Below are 18,817 nucleotides of genomic sequence, written 5' to 3'. Positions count from 1 at the left end.
AAGCTCTACGAGGTAAGAATTATTACACATGTAACTATGCTTCCTCTCAAAGTTAATGAGAAGAGGTTTAACATTTACTAAACCCTAGTTAAGATTCCTTGCTCTGAGAAGTGAGACAAACTCATCATATATATATATATATATATATATATATATATATATATAAAATCATATTATATATATAAAATATCTTCAGGCTATTCTTTGTTCACGCTTTCTTCATCCCCTATAACACCACTGGTCAGTGGTGGCTGTGGAGCTGGGCACCAGGATGGTTGTTTTAAAAGAAGGCTGGATGCAGACAAAGCGAGGGATGTGATTTGGCAGATGTTTAGTGACAGGTTGGGGCTGGCGGGAGGGTCAGTGTCCAGAGTTGAAGCTAACACAATGGGAGCCCAGGGAAGAGATGTGTGCACAGCTGGAGTCTCCTTTTCAATGGACTTCTTGTTTCATAGTTTGTATAATCCTCAAACGTGAGCTGAAGACTTGTTTTTCAAAAGTGAAATAGAAAAAGCATGAAAACAATGTCATACATATTACTCAATGCATATTTGTAGATTTGATTTGAAAAGATGAACAGTAAATTCTCTTTCAAAGTTTCCTGTGGCTATGATATGATTTTTAAAATGTCAACAAACTCTCTATCAGGCATGTTACATCTGGTATAAACATTAAAACCACACACTTTACAAGCTGACTGGATTTGGAGCCGAGGTCCCAATGTATTATAAGTGTCTGCTGAAGAGACAATGTTGACTTGCCCCTCTTGTGACTATCTCGTTGGAAGCTACAGCACGTAATGAGAAATGTCAAGTCCCAAGATCAATGAAATTTGGGGCTCTAGGGATTCAACAGGAATAGCATTGATCCTTTTAAAGAACACCAGTCAGAGACGGGCTGTAATATATTGCAAAGAAGGGCTCAGGAGGATAAACAGCCAAGTCCAAGATACCTACCTGACAAAAAATTCAATCAGCTTTTAGCACAGATTGCCTGCTCTGCTCTCCTTCTTTTCATGCGATAGCCTGCTTCCAATTAAAGTGCGCAAATTAATTTTTATCACTTCCAAATTAGTTTCAGAATTTGTGTAAAAGTCTGTTTCAGATGAAAGCATCTGCCCCTCACATCTCTGCAATTCTGTTATGTAGTCAGGGACCTAGTTTACATCTACAAGAAAACTGTCTATGTTCAAAGTCACAAGTTTGAAAGAGTAACAATGAATATTAGCATTAAATATATTAATAAAACTACTATAATTCAACTGGAACCTCTGCCAGGTAGCCTCTGCTTGTTTCTTTTATGGTCTAAAACTCTATAATAATCTGCTTACACATTTTCATTGTCTTTGCGGCAAATTCATTAAAACTATAAAGATAATTAGAAAAAGATTTATTTATGAGATGTCCAAGTTAGTCACAGCAATATATCTGACACACAATGAAACCATTAACTCTTTCAAACCTACCTAAAAAAATTCAAAAATATTACTTATTTTTTCTCTGTGGCACTAACAGAGCTAGCCATTAAAAAATAAGGATGACACTGCAAAAGAAACATACATATATTAAAGCACCTGAGTTTATCCTGAGGAAGTTTTAGTGATGTGCACATAGGGTGAGTAAATGAATCCTATTACGTTATGGCGTTGTGCTGCATAGATATGATTCAGCCTCTGACACACAAAGCAAATTCAATGTCCACACCAAGTCCTGAATTCTAACAGCTACTGGGATATTACGTTTCATGCTAGGACTTCCCCCTTCAAGTCGAGGTTAATATATACAGCCCTTGAAACCTAAGGGCGCTGTGTCACACACTTTAATATGAATTTAGATATAACTAGCTTTTCGGTCTTGTGTAGCAATGCATTATGAGACAGAAAGAACATATAGCCTGATTCTCTGACCTGTGAATTGGTAGCTAGAATAAAATAAAACAGGAAAAAAAACCCCAAAACCCTTTCCCTTCATTTTGCGAGTTTTCTGACCGCAAGGACTACATCTGTGTCAACACCCATGGCCGATCCCTGATGTGGCAGTCAATTCAGTGTGTGCTCTGACTGCCTTTGCAAAAACTGAACTGACCAAAATATATGGTCTCTCTAGGCATGCCTACATGAGCTGCTAGGTTGGCTGTTTTCACAGACTGAGTCATAAGTCAGTCAAGTTAATCAAATACTAAATATGACTAATTATTATTTTTTACTATGTTTTACTATTATGATTTTTACTATCCGTATGGCAAAAAGCTGAAACCAGTTTTTACATAATCATCAATTTGTGCCCAAGATGTAATGTTAAGCATTTTGTAGATACAAATACTTATGACACTAAATATTATCTGATAGCAATTCAAGACTCATGTAATACTCGGTATATTCAGTACTTCCAAGCAGGACAGGCAGTTTCGTGGTCATAATATAGGCTTTTGCAAACCCCAGAAAGTCAGAATTTGACTACTCAGCACTCCCAGCTGCTAAGGTAGTACCAGCACACAGCAGGCATTTAATACATGCTTGCTGCTTGACTAATACTTGAGCTACTCATCCTGTTTAATCTAAAAGAGCATATTTCTCCCTTTATGTTAAGGATAATGGATCAAATGGAACCAAATTACATATGCCCACATTAAATGCCTAGGAAAGTCTTGGCAGGGTGGGTTTTATGGAAGTCCTTAAGGTTCATAATGATAACAGTTTTTAATCAAAAAATAAATCCCCCTAAATGGAGGCAATACTATATGGATAATATTATGCAATAATGTCTTAGGGATAATCTTGTCTTTATTTAAAACTTAAAATTCTACATTTTAACAAATCCAGTATTCACAGTTTTGTTCTTAAGGATTAACATAAACATTTCTATTTACATAGCTCCTGTTGAAAGGAACTTTAAACACTCTAAATATTATTACATTTAACTTTCCTTGCTAAGTGATGGAACAAAGACACAATCAACTGTTAACCATCATTTGGTTGAAAAGATCATTAGAAAATAAAGTAGTTAACAGATAATTACTATAATTTAACATTTTTCTTTAAAATTCCAAATTTTTTTTTTTTTTTTTTTTTTTTTTGCAGTACGTGGGCCTCTCACTGCTGTGGCCTCTCCCGTTGCGGAGCACAGGCTCCGGACGCGCAGGCTCAGCGGCCATGGCTCACGGGCTCAGCCACTCCGCGGCATGTGGGATCTTCCCGGACCGGGGCACGAACCCACGTCCCCTGCATCGGCAGGTGGACTCTCAACCACTGCGCCACCAGGGAAGCCCTAAAATTCCTTTTTTTTAAACATCTTTATTGGAGTATAATTGCTTTACAGTGGTGTGTTAGTTTCTGCTGTACAACAAAGTGAGTCATCTATACGCATACCTCATAGCAGGACATTGTATTATCTTCTCTGCTACCAAATGGTAGTTTTTAAGAAATGAATTCTCTTTTTGGAAATATCATTTTCATCATTTTTGAGCTTCACTTTGAAGATGTTAATTAATTGGATTTAAAACCCTATTCTGCTTCTTTAAATTTTTTTTCTGTCTAATAACTTCTAATTTGTGTCAATAATGGATGGAAGATACCACACAGCCCTGCTGCTCAGTTCAACTTTTCTTCTTATGAACACTACACTTATCTAAAAGGAAAAAAGGAAACTGGGAAATACGTAAAAATACAATTAGATAAAATACATGTGATAATGTACCATGCTTAAAAATAATAAAATATAATAATAATAAAGTAGATCAAACATTTTTTACACACACACACACACACACATATCCTGCTAAAAATGAAGTTTCCTTTTTTAAGGATATGGTTTTAAAAAAGAGAGTAAATAAGGAGGCTAACTTACTAGTATTTAGAGTATGATATTCGGTTTAATGTACAATTGGTAGCTAATTAGTTGAGCTGGTTGGAAATCAAGCAACACTGAACTGAATATGTGTTTTCCTCAAACCAATATCACAACCTAGTTCACAACTTAGAGCAGAGGCACTTTCTCTTATTCAGTATCTACACTAAGAGACACTACTTTTAGTTTCTTCATTTACTGTTCTTCACTTCTAGCTATGGGCAACAAGAATAAGTCACCTGGTCATCTAGTTCATTCTCCTACCACCTTTATATATATATATATGTATTGTGTGTGTGTGTGTGTATGTATATACACACACACACATATATATATATATGAAGCTTTCCATGCCCAGCTCTCTCACAGGCTGGAAGGGGGCCAGCCATGTAGTTACAACACAGCGTCCTGTACACATCTTTTCTTCGCTACTTTTATAGTATTTCAGTGGCAGGTGCACAGCATTCCTGGAAAATTCCTATCTCTGTTTCATCACAAATATTCCCAAACTCATGTTTCAGTTTATTTTAGAGTACTGTTAAAGCTGTGCCCAATGTACAAATCGTAATTAGAATAATCCTGGTTTAGGTACTTGCCATTATCAACACCTTACAGAAACCATTCTCTATTTTACAGGAAACGTGTATGTAAAATATTGAAAGCTTGGTAATTAAAGACAGTAATTATTTCTAGGAAATGTCTTATCCAGTTCTTCAGTCATTCAACGATATTTATTGAAAACCTATTATTTGTGCAACTATGCCAGGAACCACAGACAAGATGCAGAGAGAGGGACTCATGGTCCACCTCAGTGTTTCCTCAGAATAGCAGCTCCAAGGAATAGTAACTGCTCTTCCATGGAAAACATGTTTGAGAAACTGTGGGTTATCAACAGCTTTATTTGTGTAAGGCTTTCAGAGCTCACATAGAAAGTAAGAGTATATGCGGTGTTTTCTAAAATTGTTTTACTCTGGAGTTCCCCCATTTTCCTCCTACAGGATATTTTCGGGAGCACTTTTGAATAAAAAACACTCAGGAATCATACCAAGCAAAGAAATCATCTTATTCAGCTTTGCCTCACCAGGGTCTAATCTGAAGGGGGTATTCAGTCATTGTGAAATAAATAAACAGATGTTTACTACACCCCATGGTAGAAAGCAGTAAGTGTCCTCTTGCGGCACAAATAAAACATGGAAATTCAGAGAAGGGAGAGACTACACTGAGCTGAGAGAAATCATATGAAGTTGAATGGACCCGATGACACGGAAGGAAATTTCGGAAGGATGGGACATTTGGAGACTGGGGAAGGGCTGCTGAGCACAGGGTCAATGTGAGGGGATCTGGGAGTTTCCTCAGGCTGAAGGTTATAGTGGTCGCTCTTTTGTACACCTTGAATATAGCCACATTCCAACGTAGATGTTTGCTGCTTAAGCTCTCGTATTTTAAAACCCTTACAAAACCAGCAAAAACTATTAGGAAAATTAAAAAGAGCAAAACATGTTTAAATGAGTTCTTAGTCTGGTAGGACAATTCTAGACAAATACTTACTGCTGTTCGGGTTGTCTCCTATGATATGGTGTCGCCCACTCCAGTACCAGAGAAGCAGGGTAGCATCTCGAGACCCAGACACGATGTAGCAGTCCCCACCTATGTATGACTCAGACCTGGCCAAGCACGTCACCACATCCCAATGGCCAAATACAATCTGAGTTAGCTTCCCTGAAACACAGAAATCGTAGGTCAAATTCATTGGTTATTTTTCTTTAAATGGTAATAAGCTTAACTTTACTAGATCTGTGAGAAGTGAATCTACAGACCCGCAAACTTACAAGGTAATTTTGTAACAAAATCTAGCTACAGATTTGGTTTCTTGAGCTGCTTCTGAAAAAGTGATACAAGAATGTCACTTGGGACTTCTTAAGGAAAGAACATAAAATAACACAATCTTCATTTTTTTTCAGGGTTGGGCCAGACTAAGGGGAGGTTTAAGGTCTTTTATTGGACCTGATTTGTGGAAAGGGGACTGTAGTGCCAGTTGTCCTATGAACTCAGGGCTCAGCTCACACTGAAGTTCAGAGTGGGTAAAATTATAAGTAGTCATTTACTTACAATGTGAGCATTTAATTTGAATCTCGGCACCCAAGATGAAAATGCCTACGTTATTAAGTATGATTTCATATGAAGCTTTAGGTGTCACAATTGGCATTTTGAGGAGGATAAGGTATTTCATAGCTCAGTTTACCTGTTTCTGTAGAATAAACTCTGAAGCTCTTATCCCAGAATCCACAAATAAGAATGTAGCGATTGTCGGCTGTGACCACAAAACAATGGGCGTTGATTTGTATGCTCTGGTCAACAAGGTCTGTGATCTGCCGTTTGTTCACACCAGAGTTATTGGCTAAACATAAATAGAAAAAGAACTTCAAAGAAAGATCCCACAAGAGTTTCACCAACCACTTATAGAAGGAATACTTTTATGCTTCATTTACCTAGAAATGGGTTCTTAAGGCTATAAGATTATTAAGATTTTAACATTTCCCCATGAGAAATGTAAACTCTTTAGTAGCAGTGATTATTTATGAACTGTATTATATATTAAAAACTTGTTGGAAATTTAAGTTCTCCACCGATATGAGGAATTCAAGATGTGAATTTACAACATAATAAAAATATTTAAATGCACTAAATTCAATAGATGTTCACCCTGCACAAGTTCATTGGTGTCCAACAAGTCCAATAATAATGAGGAATAAATATTGTATGAAGTGTGTTACATAAGGAAAAGAAATGTCTTAATATTTGCCTCCATCTGTCATTTTCTGATGGCATTTACAATTCACGTGAAAAGAAGAAAGTAGGGATTTGTGGGAAGGGTGTTGTTATGTAGGCAGCCCCTCAGGGAACTTTAGGTCAGCAGCTTTAAAGACCTGGATTGTCAACAAACAGAAACCTTTCCAGAATGGTCTGGCAGGGGAGGAGAGGAATAAGAAAGTTGGGAGAGGGACTGGGGAGGAAAGAGACAGGCAGAGAATCAGTGGGTAGCACTGGGACTGAATCTGAATAAAGTCAGGAACTCAGACACACCATCTGATTTCCCTGGTGCCTGTCTGTATGCCAGCCTGTCCCTTACTCCACGCCGTCCTTTCAGGCTAAATCCCTGGGCTGAATTCTTAAACAGAAAATGCAGATGTAGAAGATCAACATCACTTTCTAACACCAATTAAATGTAAATGCTACTCTTTGTGGATATCTACTAACACTAAAATAGTAATTACTAGAGAAGGTAAAAAATAAAAAATAATTTTAAAAACAGCAAAGGAAAAGAAAAGCAAATATCCTGAGTCACTTGAAAACTATGTAATTGGTCCTTGATTAATTAGAATACAGCTATTAATTTTTCCATAGTTACACTCCAGCTGTATGTGACACTGTCGATGTCTTTTCAGCAGAGAAACAGCTAGACCTCAACTCTAAAAATATTCCTTGTCCTAAGTGTATATTCTCCCAAAGAAATGTTAAGTGCTATTTTGTGTTGGAGTATAAGAAACTAACCCAAACGGCTGTTCCTCATCCTCTTTCTGGGTTCAAAGATGTAGGGTGGATTAATCTAAGAAAAAAATACCGTAACTTGTGTATGGCTTTATAATTTTTTGTATCATGTTCAATTTTTTTCTAATTTAGTTCTCATAAGATCCCATGAGGACGGGCAGAACAAACATGATTAGGAACCATCTTGCAGACATGAAACTGAGGCCCAGAGAGATTAAGGCACTTGCTCTGGATCACACAGCTAATGAATGTGTATGTGATTATTTTAAAATACTTGGAATATCTGCTGCAAATAGTTATAGCTCCCGAGTTTGCAATTCATATGAAACCTTTAATTAAAAAAATGTTTAGCTCTAGTGAGTGGAGATTTCCAGAAGAGAAATTCTTTAGTATTAGTTTTCTTTAGTAATAGCTTTGAGACCTTATATATTTCAAATAATATAAAGTTGTTAAGGAAGAGTTGAGGCTGAAAGAAAGAACAGTTTGGAATCATTTGCATTGTTTAGAACCAACCTAAATGACCTCCTAAAATACCAAGAAAATGCCACAAATAATTATTTTAATACCAACAAATTCTTAGATGGCATGTTATGATTTGCACAGCTCCTTGACTGTAATTTGATGTTATCTGCACATTAATTTGTGGCAGAAAAAACTATTATTCAACTATCATTTGTGATAAATAGCCACATAGGTATCTGTGGAGAGGCAGCATCCATGAAAATGTATTTTTGTTGCTAACATACCAATGAGTGGATCCATTTCAATGGGAAGATGATGGGCTTGATCCAAGGAGTAACCTGGAGCTCCTCTGAGGCCTAAAGATTAATTAAAAGAGAAAATGACCATAAAATTCTCAGAAAGGAATTTCCTAATAAGCAATGTTTTATAATGATTATACAATATATATATATATATTTGCTTAAAAATTATTTGGTAAATTGCTGCAAGAATGATTCAGTCACACTACGTTTTTGTAGACAGTCTTAAAAAAATCATCGCAATAGGGACTGCTAGTCTCCACTTAAGATGGAGAAAGCTGGGAAGAGTATTATCCTAACAAGAAGAAAAAGCTGGATAAAGTAGAAGACTACAAAATTTCTTGAACCCATCAGAGAGCTGAAATCTAAGAAAAGGTCTTGCCTTCAAGTAGGGATGGGTATGGGCACAGGCCCACCTGGGTCAAGGCAGAGAGGAAGATGGGGATCCCATCTAAGTGGGCCTTCTTTCAACAGATGACAAGTCAACTGAAGGTACAAAATTGAGCCACACCTAAAATCTTAACCTAAAAGCTACTTTCAGAGGACTAATATTTGGAGCTTGACTGAATTCATTACCCATAATGTTTTACATGGGGTTATATACCATATAAAACTTTTAAACAATTCTAAAGAAAGATCAATTCTTTATAGTTTCTTTCAATGCAAAACATTTCTAGAGGCTAAGACTCGTGTGAATAAAGTCCTATTTTTAAAAGATGTCTGCTGCATATTTCTGATTGAATGGAAGTCGTTCTACCTCATGTTGAAAATATCGCCAATAACCATAAAATAGGGGCATTTAGAAACTCTTAGGAGATTAAGCTAAAAGTCGTTTGGTTTTTCAGAATGATGCAGAAGTCAGTAGAATAGAAAGATTCAGGTGAATTCGGCGTGTCTCATCATTCAGTCTTAGAGACATGGGAATCCTTGGGCTTCCAGGGAGATCTTAAGTGATGAACTGGGCCAGCTAAATCAATTAGTCACATCCATTCCTGTCCTGGCTAGATAAGAATCAATATGTCTAATTTTTATGACAGAATTATATCACTTCAAGATATACTGGCTGGAAACTCCAGGAATGAGTTTGGAGAAAACACACGTGAAATCACTGAACAATTTAGATCTTGTCTTTTCTCAAAGACTCTAAGCTCCACAGAGAGAGCCATGCTGTTCGTCTTGTTCACTGTTGTACTCCCAGTGCCCAGGACCACTGACACAAAGTGGTCATTCAGATATTTCCTAAATGAATTAATGAAGTGGAAGAAAGAGGATTTGAAACCATCATCTAGAAAATCTAGATTCAAAATCACTTTTGTTTAATATGGGATAAAAGTTTTTTTTTTTTTTTTTTTTTCTCCTGGTGGGGCAGGGTGGGAGGACCTGAATTATCTGCAGGACTGCTTCAATTTGTCACGTACTTATTGGATACTTAACCATTAGCCAAGCATTCTGTGCAGCACTGAAAGACAGCAGCAGTGAATAAGACAGACAAGAGTTAATCAGTTAGGTTCGGCAATTACGTACTCTGCCGCTTTCCGCAGCTCATCTGGCACCCTTGCTAGCCCGCAGCACGCCTACCCTACCCTACCTGAAGCGCAGCTTCTAAGAACCCGTTAGTAAGGGGCTCCCTTAGGTACACATACCCACTGTGTTGTGCCATCGGTTCACTGCAAACAGTCTGCTGCAGGTCACGGTCACCACCGCAGGGATGGTCAGGTGGGGGAGCGTGTTGGCTGCCACGTGCGTTACTGGAGAATTTGATGGAAACTTCAGCACCATGATCACATCCTGCTGCATCTGATCTTTAAACATGAGTGGACTCTGTGGAAGGAAACACTGTTGAATAGAAAGGGAAGAGAGCAAAGAAAACAAAAGGAATGACACAGTTAGTGAAAGCTCGGGGGAGAATGGAATTAACACAGGCTAGCAAGGGCACAAACCAAGAGCCAAGCAGTCGGCACTCTGGTCTGAGAGGGTGGCACAGGGAAGCGAGCAGGGACTCCTCGAAGTCGCCGGGAGGACACCCGCTTATTAAAGACCAGCCGCAATTTAGGTACCGCCAGACGACATGAGGAGTTGGAGATACGTCCACATGATGGAGCGTAATTATTCAGTGCAGTTACAACATCAGTTTGGTGGAAAAATCAGTCAAGTCAGTTACTGACACTGTTTACATGAAATATGCAGTGAACTGATTCTTTCATTTTTTACCTGGTTGATCTGGGGTCATGGCTACAGTCTAAATAATTAAAATATCACAGCCTCCCTTGTCAGCGCTGTGTGTGCATTTCTGCTGCGGCTCTGAGGACTATGGTCTCCTTCCCCTGCTGTATGGTGAGCTTCCTGAGGGATAACACTCTCTTTTCTTTTTTAATCTTTGTTTCTCAATCATCTAGCATATGACTTGATAGAAAGTAGACACTATAAGAACTACTGCTTAGTACTATAAAATACTATAAACATGATTACATAAAAGACACAAAATAGGGATGCTGGGAATAACCATTACTTAGCTTTCATGCATGTTTTGGAATTGTTCACTATTATATATACACATGTATATGAATCCTCTGCTACACAAACTTAAAAAGCTTATTTTCTTTATAAACAGTTCCATGCCAATTTAGTCTCTAACAATTCCCCCTAGGAAAGTAATGAGTTCTGACTGGGCATTTCTCCAGGATAAATATTTTTATTATCATTATTAAACAGAGAAAACTAACAGGGGAATACAACTCTTCTGCCAAAGCATTTCATAAAATAAAGTGTGAGAGATATTCTCTTGGACAGTTTATTAAAAATGCTTCATCTCAGGTGTGGAGGCTCCGCGTCTACACTGTGTCTGGGTGTTTGGATGGGAGCAGCGCATGTGGTGAAAGCCTCTTTGCTTGGCCGCATGCGAGGACCCACTTCAAGCAGCAGAGTTCATTAGTGACTAATCAAGGGGGCTGAAACGAGTTATTGCAGAGGAAAAGAAATGTTTTCAAACACACACATTCATTTATGTGTTTCAGTAGGTGTTCGACTATCAATTCCTTGAAGGTGTAGAGGATGTATTACCTCTGTGTCGCCAGTGCTTAAGGTCGTGCCTGGCACACAGAAGGGGCTCAATACTAACTTGTTAAGTAACTGATAGAATAAATGAAAGGTGTGAACAATACTTCCGTCAGGAAATAACAACTGATACATTTGTTTACACATATATTATGGACGATGTTTAGGAGCATTTTATTCCAATACTAAGGTGTCTGGTGCCTTGATAACTGTCTAGAAACACTGATGAACTGTAATTCATTTTGCAAACACGTTTTTACCTTCAAACTTTTTTTTTTTCAGTAAAAACTTAGTGGAAAATCACAGTTAAAAAGTGAATTCTAAAATAGTTTCTTGGAAAATATTTTACCTTCTTCAAATTAGATAAAGAGGGAAATATTCACCATTTGCTAAAAACTGAAAAAAGGACTGTTTTGTTATGAAAACTGATTTTTAAAACTCAGATTAAAATGAACAGAATATTACCTTTTCCTTTGAAAGATGAGAATAAACCTTTTAATGTAAGTAGCTGCTGTGGGTGCTGACACTAGCTACCATTTACTGAGCACTTGTATGCCAGGGGCTGGTCTAAGTGCAATATTCAGTATTGAGTCATTACATTTTCAGGGTTGGTACTATTTTTACCCCCAGTTACAGATGCTGGAATGTAAACAGAGAGCTTAAATACCTTGTCCAATTCATTCATTAGTTCATGGCAAGAGACGGTGTTTGACACAAGTCTGGCTCTGAGGCCCTTATTCCCTTTTTTTTTTTTTTTTACATCTTTATTAGAGTATAATTGCTTTACAGTGGTGTGTTAGTTTCTGCTTTATAACAAAGTGAATCAGTTATACATATACATATGTTCCCATATCTCTTCCCTCTTGCATCTCCCTCCCTCCCACCCTCCCTATCCCACCCCTCCAGGCGGTCACAAAGCACCGAGCTGATCTCCACGTGCTATGCGGCTGCTTCCCTTATTCTTAACCCCTCTTCTCTACAGCCTTCCTGAAGTGGCTGTAAATTATATTTCTTTCCTTTTCTCATGAACTACTTCCCCTACCCCACCTTGCCCAAAAAGATTAAATTAGGCAGCATCATATCGTGTTTATATTATATTTACATTCTAATTTGTAAATGTAATCTAATTTTGGTGCTGGTGTGTGTCTGTAAGCCTGTATGTGTACGAAGGAGTTTATGTAGATGCATATATAGTCAGAGAGGATGGCTATTTTTGTGAATCCAAAATTGGGCTAGTTGAAGCCAAACATAAAGGTAAGAACTCTACTCCTTTCTCTGCTTCTCCCTCGGGTAATCAGTATATACTGAGGCTGAAGAGTTAGCCAATAAAGGAAGAAAGAGCCTTTTAAAATGCTGCTAAAAATCACTATTTTATTTGATCTGTACTCAGGTCCAAAATGTTCCGCAAGCTGCTATGTCTTACCAGGTGCATGGCAGAGCTCCGAGGCGGATGTGGCTCAATAAGCAACTGAGATGGCGTTTGTCCAAAGTTCTGTATCTGTGCCTCCATGGCCTGCAGGGGAAGGAGAGTAATTGTCATAATCAATATGCATCAACGAGAGAGGTCAACACACTCTGCCAACGCAAGTGTATCCCAAGTCAGCCATGAAAAAAGTCCAGAATATTCACCGGGTGCTCTTCTCGCAGGGTGCAAAATCATCCAAGTGTTAGTATTTTGTAGACAAGCTTTGCTTCTCCTTCCAAACATGCTTCCATTAACCAAGTCACTATTCTCATTTAGAAGCAGGGGTTAAATGTGGAAATGTTATCCTGTGAGTGCATGCATGCAGCTAGAGACCAAAGAACACTCTGAACACTAAATACAACACATATACCTTAATAAAGTCCTTTGTAAGAAGGAACGTATGGGGATCTCTAATGAAATAAGCTTCTGGAATCTTAATGGGAAAAAAAGAATGAGACATAAAGTCCACTAAGGATACAAAATAAAATCAAATAATCATGTGTTCTAATCAATTCCGAGGGCGATCATTAGAAAGAACATTAAGACTTTCGTATAATAATCAAATATGGTAAGACTTTCACTACAAAAAATACATTTTAGTGTGCTATACTATTCTAAGATGAATCCTGGAATATTATTTATAAGGTATGAATTCATTTCTCTCAAAAATGTCCTGAAAATTTAGAAAGAACTAAACCAAAGAGGAAATAATTCTTGGGGCATCCTGACCTATGCAATATGTCATTAAAACCTATGCAGATGGAAATATTAATGAGATTCTGTGACTTCCAATAGATAAAAATAATTCTAGATCTCAGACTGTCTGGAGTGTAAAATATGCCTTTTGTGTGTGTATGTTAAAGAGATACTCTTATAAGAGATTTAAGTATTTCTTCTATACATAAATTCTACAGGGAAAAATTTCAATATATTAAGCTAGACTAACAGAAATATTTTTCTGAAATACTTGAAGTATGTAATTTAAGTCAACAAGGAGAAGCACAATATTTACTATGATTATTACTCTGTTACCATGCTAATTTTCCCCCTAAAATTGTGTGCACTGTGGTTGCACATAAAAGTGAAATTCGAAAGTCACTGCTGAGTGCTTGGGAGTCAGGTAAGGTGGTAGGTGGCTCTCGACACAGCACTGCTACTAATCCCGTCACTATCTACAATTCTCATTTATAAAGTCTTTAAATTTAATAATCTGTCCTCCTAGACTGCATTTCAAGAAAACGCTTATCAATAAAAGTGTGAATTTTCAAATTTATTAGCAATATTAAACATGAATGCATCATTATCTGCCATATTTTAGCAATTGCATAAATGGAGCTTTGGTTCTTTTACTTGCAGAGGCAACAGGACGAGTTATTAAATCTCTTTACGTGCTGTCCAGTTTTAATGTATACATTTATTTGCATGTGTCCACTCATACGTGAAGTGTGACTATTTCACTAAATTGTACTCAAATAGATACCATCATACTTTATCTCCCCAATGCAAGATTTATGATTAGAAAGGGGGGAAGAGACGATTTCTGGTTAGGGTTTACATTCTGAACAATAAACTCTTGAGAAGTATTGAAAATCAAAAAAAGTACTCATTGTATTGTTAAAGCTGCCCTAGTTAGAAATGTCCAATACCTCGCTTAATGTATCATGAACTAAATCTGTTCTAGCAATAGATACATTGCTTGTGTTTTTCCTCCTCCAGATAGAGGACCAGGTTGGGGGTAGGGAGACAGAAGTAAAATCAAGCACATTTAAATCTCTAGATCAGTGCCTTGCATTAGTAGGTAGCCTTTAATGTTCACAGAAAGAATGAATCAACAAACATGTTTTGCTTGACTTTTTTTCTGGAAGGGAAATATCAAAATTACATTAAAAAATGTTCTGAAACAGATTTCATTTCCAGAAATCTTCTGTACGGTTCTCTTCAGTAGGTCTGCCTCTGATCCTTCTGGACGGAGGCACAACACACACACACATTTTCCATTAATACAATTTCCCCAAATATATCAAGTAAAAAAACCTAAACAACGACTTACAGTTAATTATAAGGTGGATTCTTTCTATATTATCAGAAATGGTATCTTAGAAAATTCTACGTATTTCTATTTCTCTATATATTGTTCTGCATGGGTCAGAGAGACTTAATGTTATTCATAAAACATACATTTATTGAGTACCTACTAGTACCTGGTACCCTTCTACAGATCTCTGATACTCATCAAACAAAACAGATAGAGATTCCTGCTCTCGTAGAGATTACATTCTAGCCAGGATGCCATAGGGGCTTACATTCAGCCAGATGTCACACAACGGCGTCCCATGGGCTAGATTCAGCTCACAGACATGGTTTCTATTTGAGCCAACATTTATAGGTTGGGAAATTTCATACAGTAATTTGGATTTTCTGGCTTCTCTCAGAAAAAATCAGAAGATCTGACATTACCTCATTAGCATTCCTTCATGGCAACACTCGTCAGAAGCACAGACTCTTTTTAACACCCACCCACTCATGTGACCCATGCATGCACTGCCATCTGGCCAGCTTCACTAGTTTATTCCCTGTCTGACCTCTATAGACATCAGCATTTGTGAATCCTTTTAAAATCTAATACCAAAACTTTAGCTTGAGTTACAAGAAATCTATTGCTTTATGTATCTTTTGCACTTTCCAGTGAAGAAAGGATGAACTAACATTGTATGTGGGAGCTCATGAGTTGTAAACCTTGGGAAATAAGTCTGTAAACCTAACTCGCTTCATTGAATCTAAGATGTTATCCATTATTGAAGCATCATTATTTTATATACGATGAAGAAGTACAAAATGATGCCAATTAAATGATGATGCACCGTTGAAGGTAAGACACACTGTGATTTGGATTTTGAGATACAACAATGATGTACATCTTAGAATCAACAAGTTACAGTAACTTTTTACATATAATAGTCACCGATATTATAAGTCTTACATATTTCATACAAATCTAACATAAGTAATAGGCTTTAAACACTAGATTTTAAAACATGTGACTGACAAAACCTTTGCTGATTTATAAAAGGAAAGGCTATGTATTCAATGGTGGACAACTCTTTGGTGGGATAACATGAAAATATGGATCTGCTTATACTTAAATAATAACATTAGGCCTTTGCGATTGCTGAACTTGCTATCTATTTTTTTTTGAGGTTCAAGGAAGATAAATTCATGAAGTACACTAATCTTAGGTGTATAGGTTGATGAATGTGTGTGTGTGTGTGTGTGTATGTGTGTGTGTATTTTCTCCCCCTTATAACCACCAGCCAGATCAAGACAGGGCTTTGGAATGAAATGGGCAGGTTCCATATCTTGATCTGAGCAGCAGCTACATGGGAGTATATAGATTCCCTCTTTCCCCTCCCAGCCAATTCTTCTCACTCCTCAACATCTGCCAAGGTGATCACTATTTTGATGTTTATCATCACTGACTATTTTTTCTGTTCTTGAACTTCTGATGAATGGAATCGTAAAATATATATTTTTGTGTCTATCCTTTTTTTTTTTTGGGTTAACATAAAGTCTGTGACGTACTTCCTTGTTGTTGTGTGTCAACGGGTTTTTTTTTTTTTTTGCTATTTAGTATTCCATTGTATTAATCTTCCACAATATATCAGTTCTCCTGTTGACAGACATTTGGGTTGTTAACAGTTCCAGGTTATTATGAATAAAATTGCTTAGAAAATACTTGTACATGTCTTTCGAGGGAGGTGAGTAGTTATTTCTGCTGGGTGTATACCTAGGTATGGGGTTGCTGAGTCATAGGGTAGGAATGTTTAGTTTTACTGCTAAATTGTTCTCCAAAGTGGTTGTGCTGATTTTAAGTGTTTGTAAGCGTTTGTGAACGCAGAATGCAAAGGTCAAGTTGTAAATAGAACAATGATTTAGACTATGTGGACTTTTAGGGCACTGATATGCTGAAACTCTTACATGTCAAACTCATTTGTGTCTGATAATTATTATAAAGAATACCACTTTACTTCTTCACCAGGAATTTTTCAGAGAGAAAGTTAGTCAAGAGATTTAAATTTTAATTGTTGTGTCGATTCTTGCTTATTCTTATAAAAATTATTCTGTGAATATTTAATTAAAGCCGTCATCATGTATTTAGCATTTATTTTTCTTCCCAGCTAAAATCTGTCATGAAATAGGTAGGTGAAGGGAGGGAGGGATAAATTAGGAGTTTGGGATTAACAGATACACACTACTACGTATAAAATAGATAAACAACAGTGCCTACTGTATAGCACAGGGAACTACGTTCAGTATCTTATAATAACCTATAATGGAAAAGAATCTGAAAAATATATGCATGTATATATAACTGGATCACTTTGCTATATACCTGAAACTAATACAACATTATAAATCAACTATACTTCAATTTTAAAAAAAGGAAAAGAAATAGGTAGGTTATAAAATTAGAGGGAAAAAAAAAAGACTTTTTTTTTAACACCTTGGAGGAAGTTCCAAAACACAGAATTTTGCAGGGGAAGGCAGAGAAGTGAAGAAAATGTGAAGTGAATTATGCTTAGGAGAACAATATAAGCACATTTGAACAGTACATGTGATTTTCAGATTTCATACACATATATGACACACAACTCAGTTTCACCTGCTTATATTGAATATAAGGCTCCTACTAGGGAAAGTTCCCATTAGGGACAGTTTCCCTCTTGTCCCTTCCCTACCTTCTGATTGTCCCCTTCCTTAGCCTTGTTAGGCTCGCTTTGAAAAATCCTCCAGGACCCACCTGCCAAGTTACAAAATTACCCACGCCTTCATTCAGCTCTCCTTTTTCTCACTTATTCTCAAGGAGCTCTCTCTAGTTTTTCATCTTCCCCACAGGTCAGGGGCACTGTGTATGGCTGTTTCATTGATGTCACATACAAAGGTGCCCAGTTGGGGGACAAATGAGTGATAGAATCAACCCTAATTGCCAGAGGAAGGAGCACCTTTTGTAATTATCCTTCTAAAGAGGGTGGCTTTTTAAATTTGCACAAACAGGCCATATGTGTTCGCAATGGCTCTGACATACACCTTATTCCTTTGACCTGCTGCAGCTCTTGTTTAATTGCTTTTATTCCCCCCGCTTCTTACCTTCCCTCCCAAGAAAGTTCTACCTCCTCTATGAACAAAGATACAAGTTTGGGATTAAATTCTCAGAAAAGGAAGTGAACATGCTGTGGTGTATGTGTGTTCTATGTATGCCTATTAATACAAAAGACTTCACAGCCAAGGTAAAGTAAATGTGACTTAGCTATGACAGCTAAGTCATAGTTTAGAACGATGTTCAAATTAATGATAAATTCAAAATATTCTAAAAGACAGAAATGAGGTGAACAAGTGTGCTTTCTCCTTCCCTCTGTGTTAGACTAGTTATCTATTTACACCTTCCCTTGTATGCACAAGCTAAAAACTTGATTAACGTCCTCTTTTCCTCAATGCAGGTGAATTTAGCCCAGATACATTTTTCTCCCATAGAATCTTTACAACTTCTAGTCTTTTTTTGCAAATGTAATTTAGTATTGCTTTTCAGATGAAATGCCATCAGGTCTAAGGGCCATGAGAGAGACAGTGTGAGGAAGCTAATAAGGTAGGCTGTCAAATGACCTATTTCATCCAATTCTCTTGGTCTGTACAATCTTTTAAACGGTTTTCCAAAAAATCGGCATTTTATAAAGTACTACAGGCTACGCTATCCACAATGCAAAATATCAGACTATGTCCAAATTATCAGTCAATTATCGACAAGTTTCAGATAATTGAAGAAAAAAATAGTAAAAGCTTGGGAACACACAGAAAGATTTTCAAAAAAAATTTCCTTAGTACTGTGTGTATCTCTGTGTACAGCTCTTACTTAGAATGATTTTACATTAACGCTTGAGAGTGGATATTCTTTTCTTTTTGTTTGACCAGAAAATACAACTTTGACATACAGTTAAAAATATATGTGATTTTTATCCCTTCTGTTCTACCTCCAATTCTACCAATTCTATATCAAATAGGAAAAAATATGGAATCTTGAGAAGTCTGAAATAATAAAAAGAAAGATTGCTTAATGGCAGAATGTATTTTAAGTGATAAGCTTTTGCTTC

The 18,817-nt window shown here is 37.0% G+C and overlaps 1 protein-coding gene across 7 annotated transcripts in view; it reads right to left on the bottom strand.

Moving 5' to 3' along the window:
- The window catches only part of NBEA (neurobeachin), a 620,064-nt gene that overhangs the window by 10,379 nt on the left and 590,868 nt on the right, over positions 1-18,817 (bottom strand). For 2 of the 7 annotated variants that reach the window (XM_032611436.1, XM_032611441.1), the window contains 6 exons: positions 13,045-13,107; positions 12,633-12,722; positions 9,799-9,991; positions 8,141-8,212; positions 6,088-6,243; positions 5,394-5,564 (listed from right to left, as the gene is read on the bottom strand). In XM_032611436.1, coding sequence (XP_032467327.1) covers positions 5,394-5,564; positions 6,088-6,243; positions 8,141-8,212; positions 9,799-9,991; positions 12,633-12,722; positions 13,045-13,107 — 745 coding nt within the window. The remainder of the gene's footprint in view (positions 1-5,393; positions 5,565-6,087; positions 6,244-8,140; positions 8,213-9,798; positions 9,992-12,632; positions 12,723-13,044; positions 13,108-18,817) is intronic. The other 5 variants (XM_032611439.1, XM_032611443.1, XM_032611440.1 and 2 more) reach the window with 3 other exon arrangements.

The sequence above is a fragment of the Phocoena sinus genome, chromosome 18 (genome assembly GCF_008692025.1).
Source record: "Phocoena sinus isolate mPhoSin1 chromosome 18, mPhoSin1.pri, whole genome shotgun sequence".
Taxonomy (NCBI): Eukaryota; Metazoa; Chordata; class Mammalia; order Artiodactyla; family Phocoenidae; genus Phocoena; species Phocoena sinus.
The sequence above is the reverse complement of the archived record's forward strand: the minus strand, read 5'-3'. Positions and strand labels throughout refer to the sequence as shown.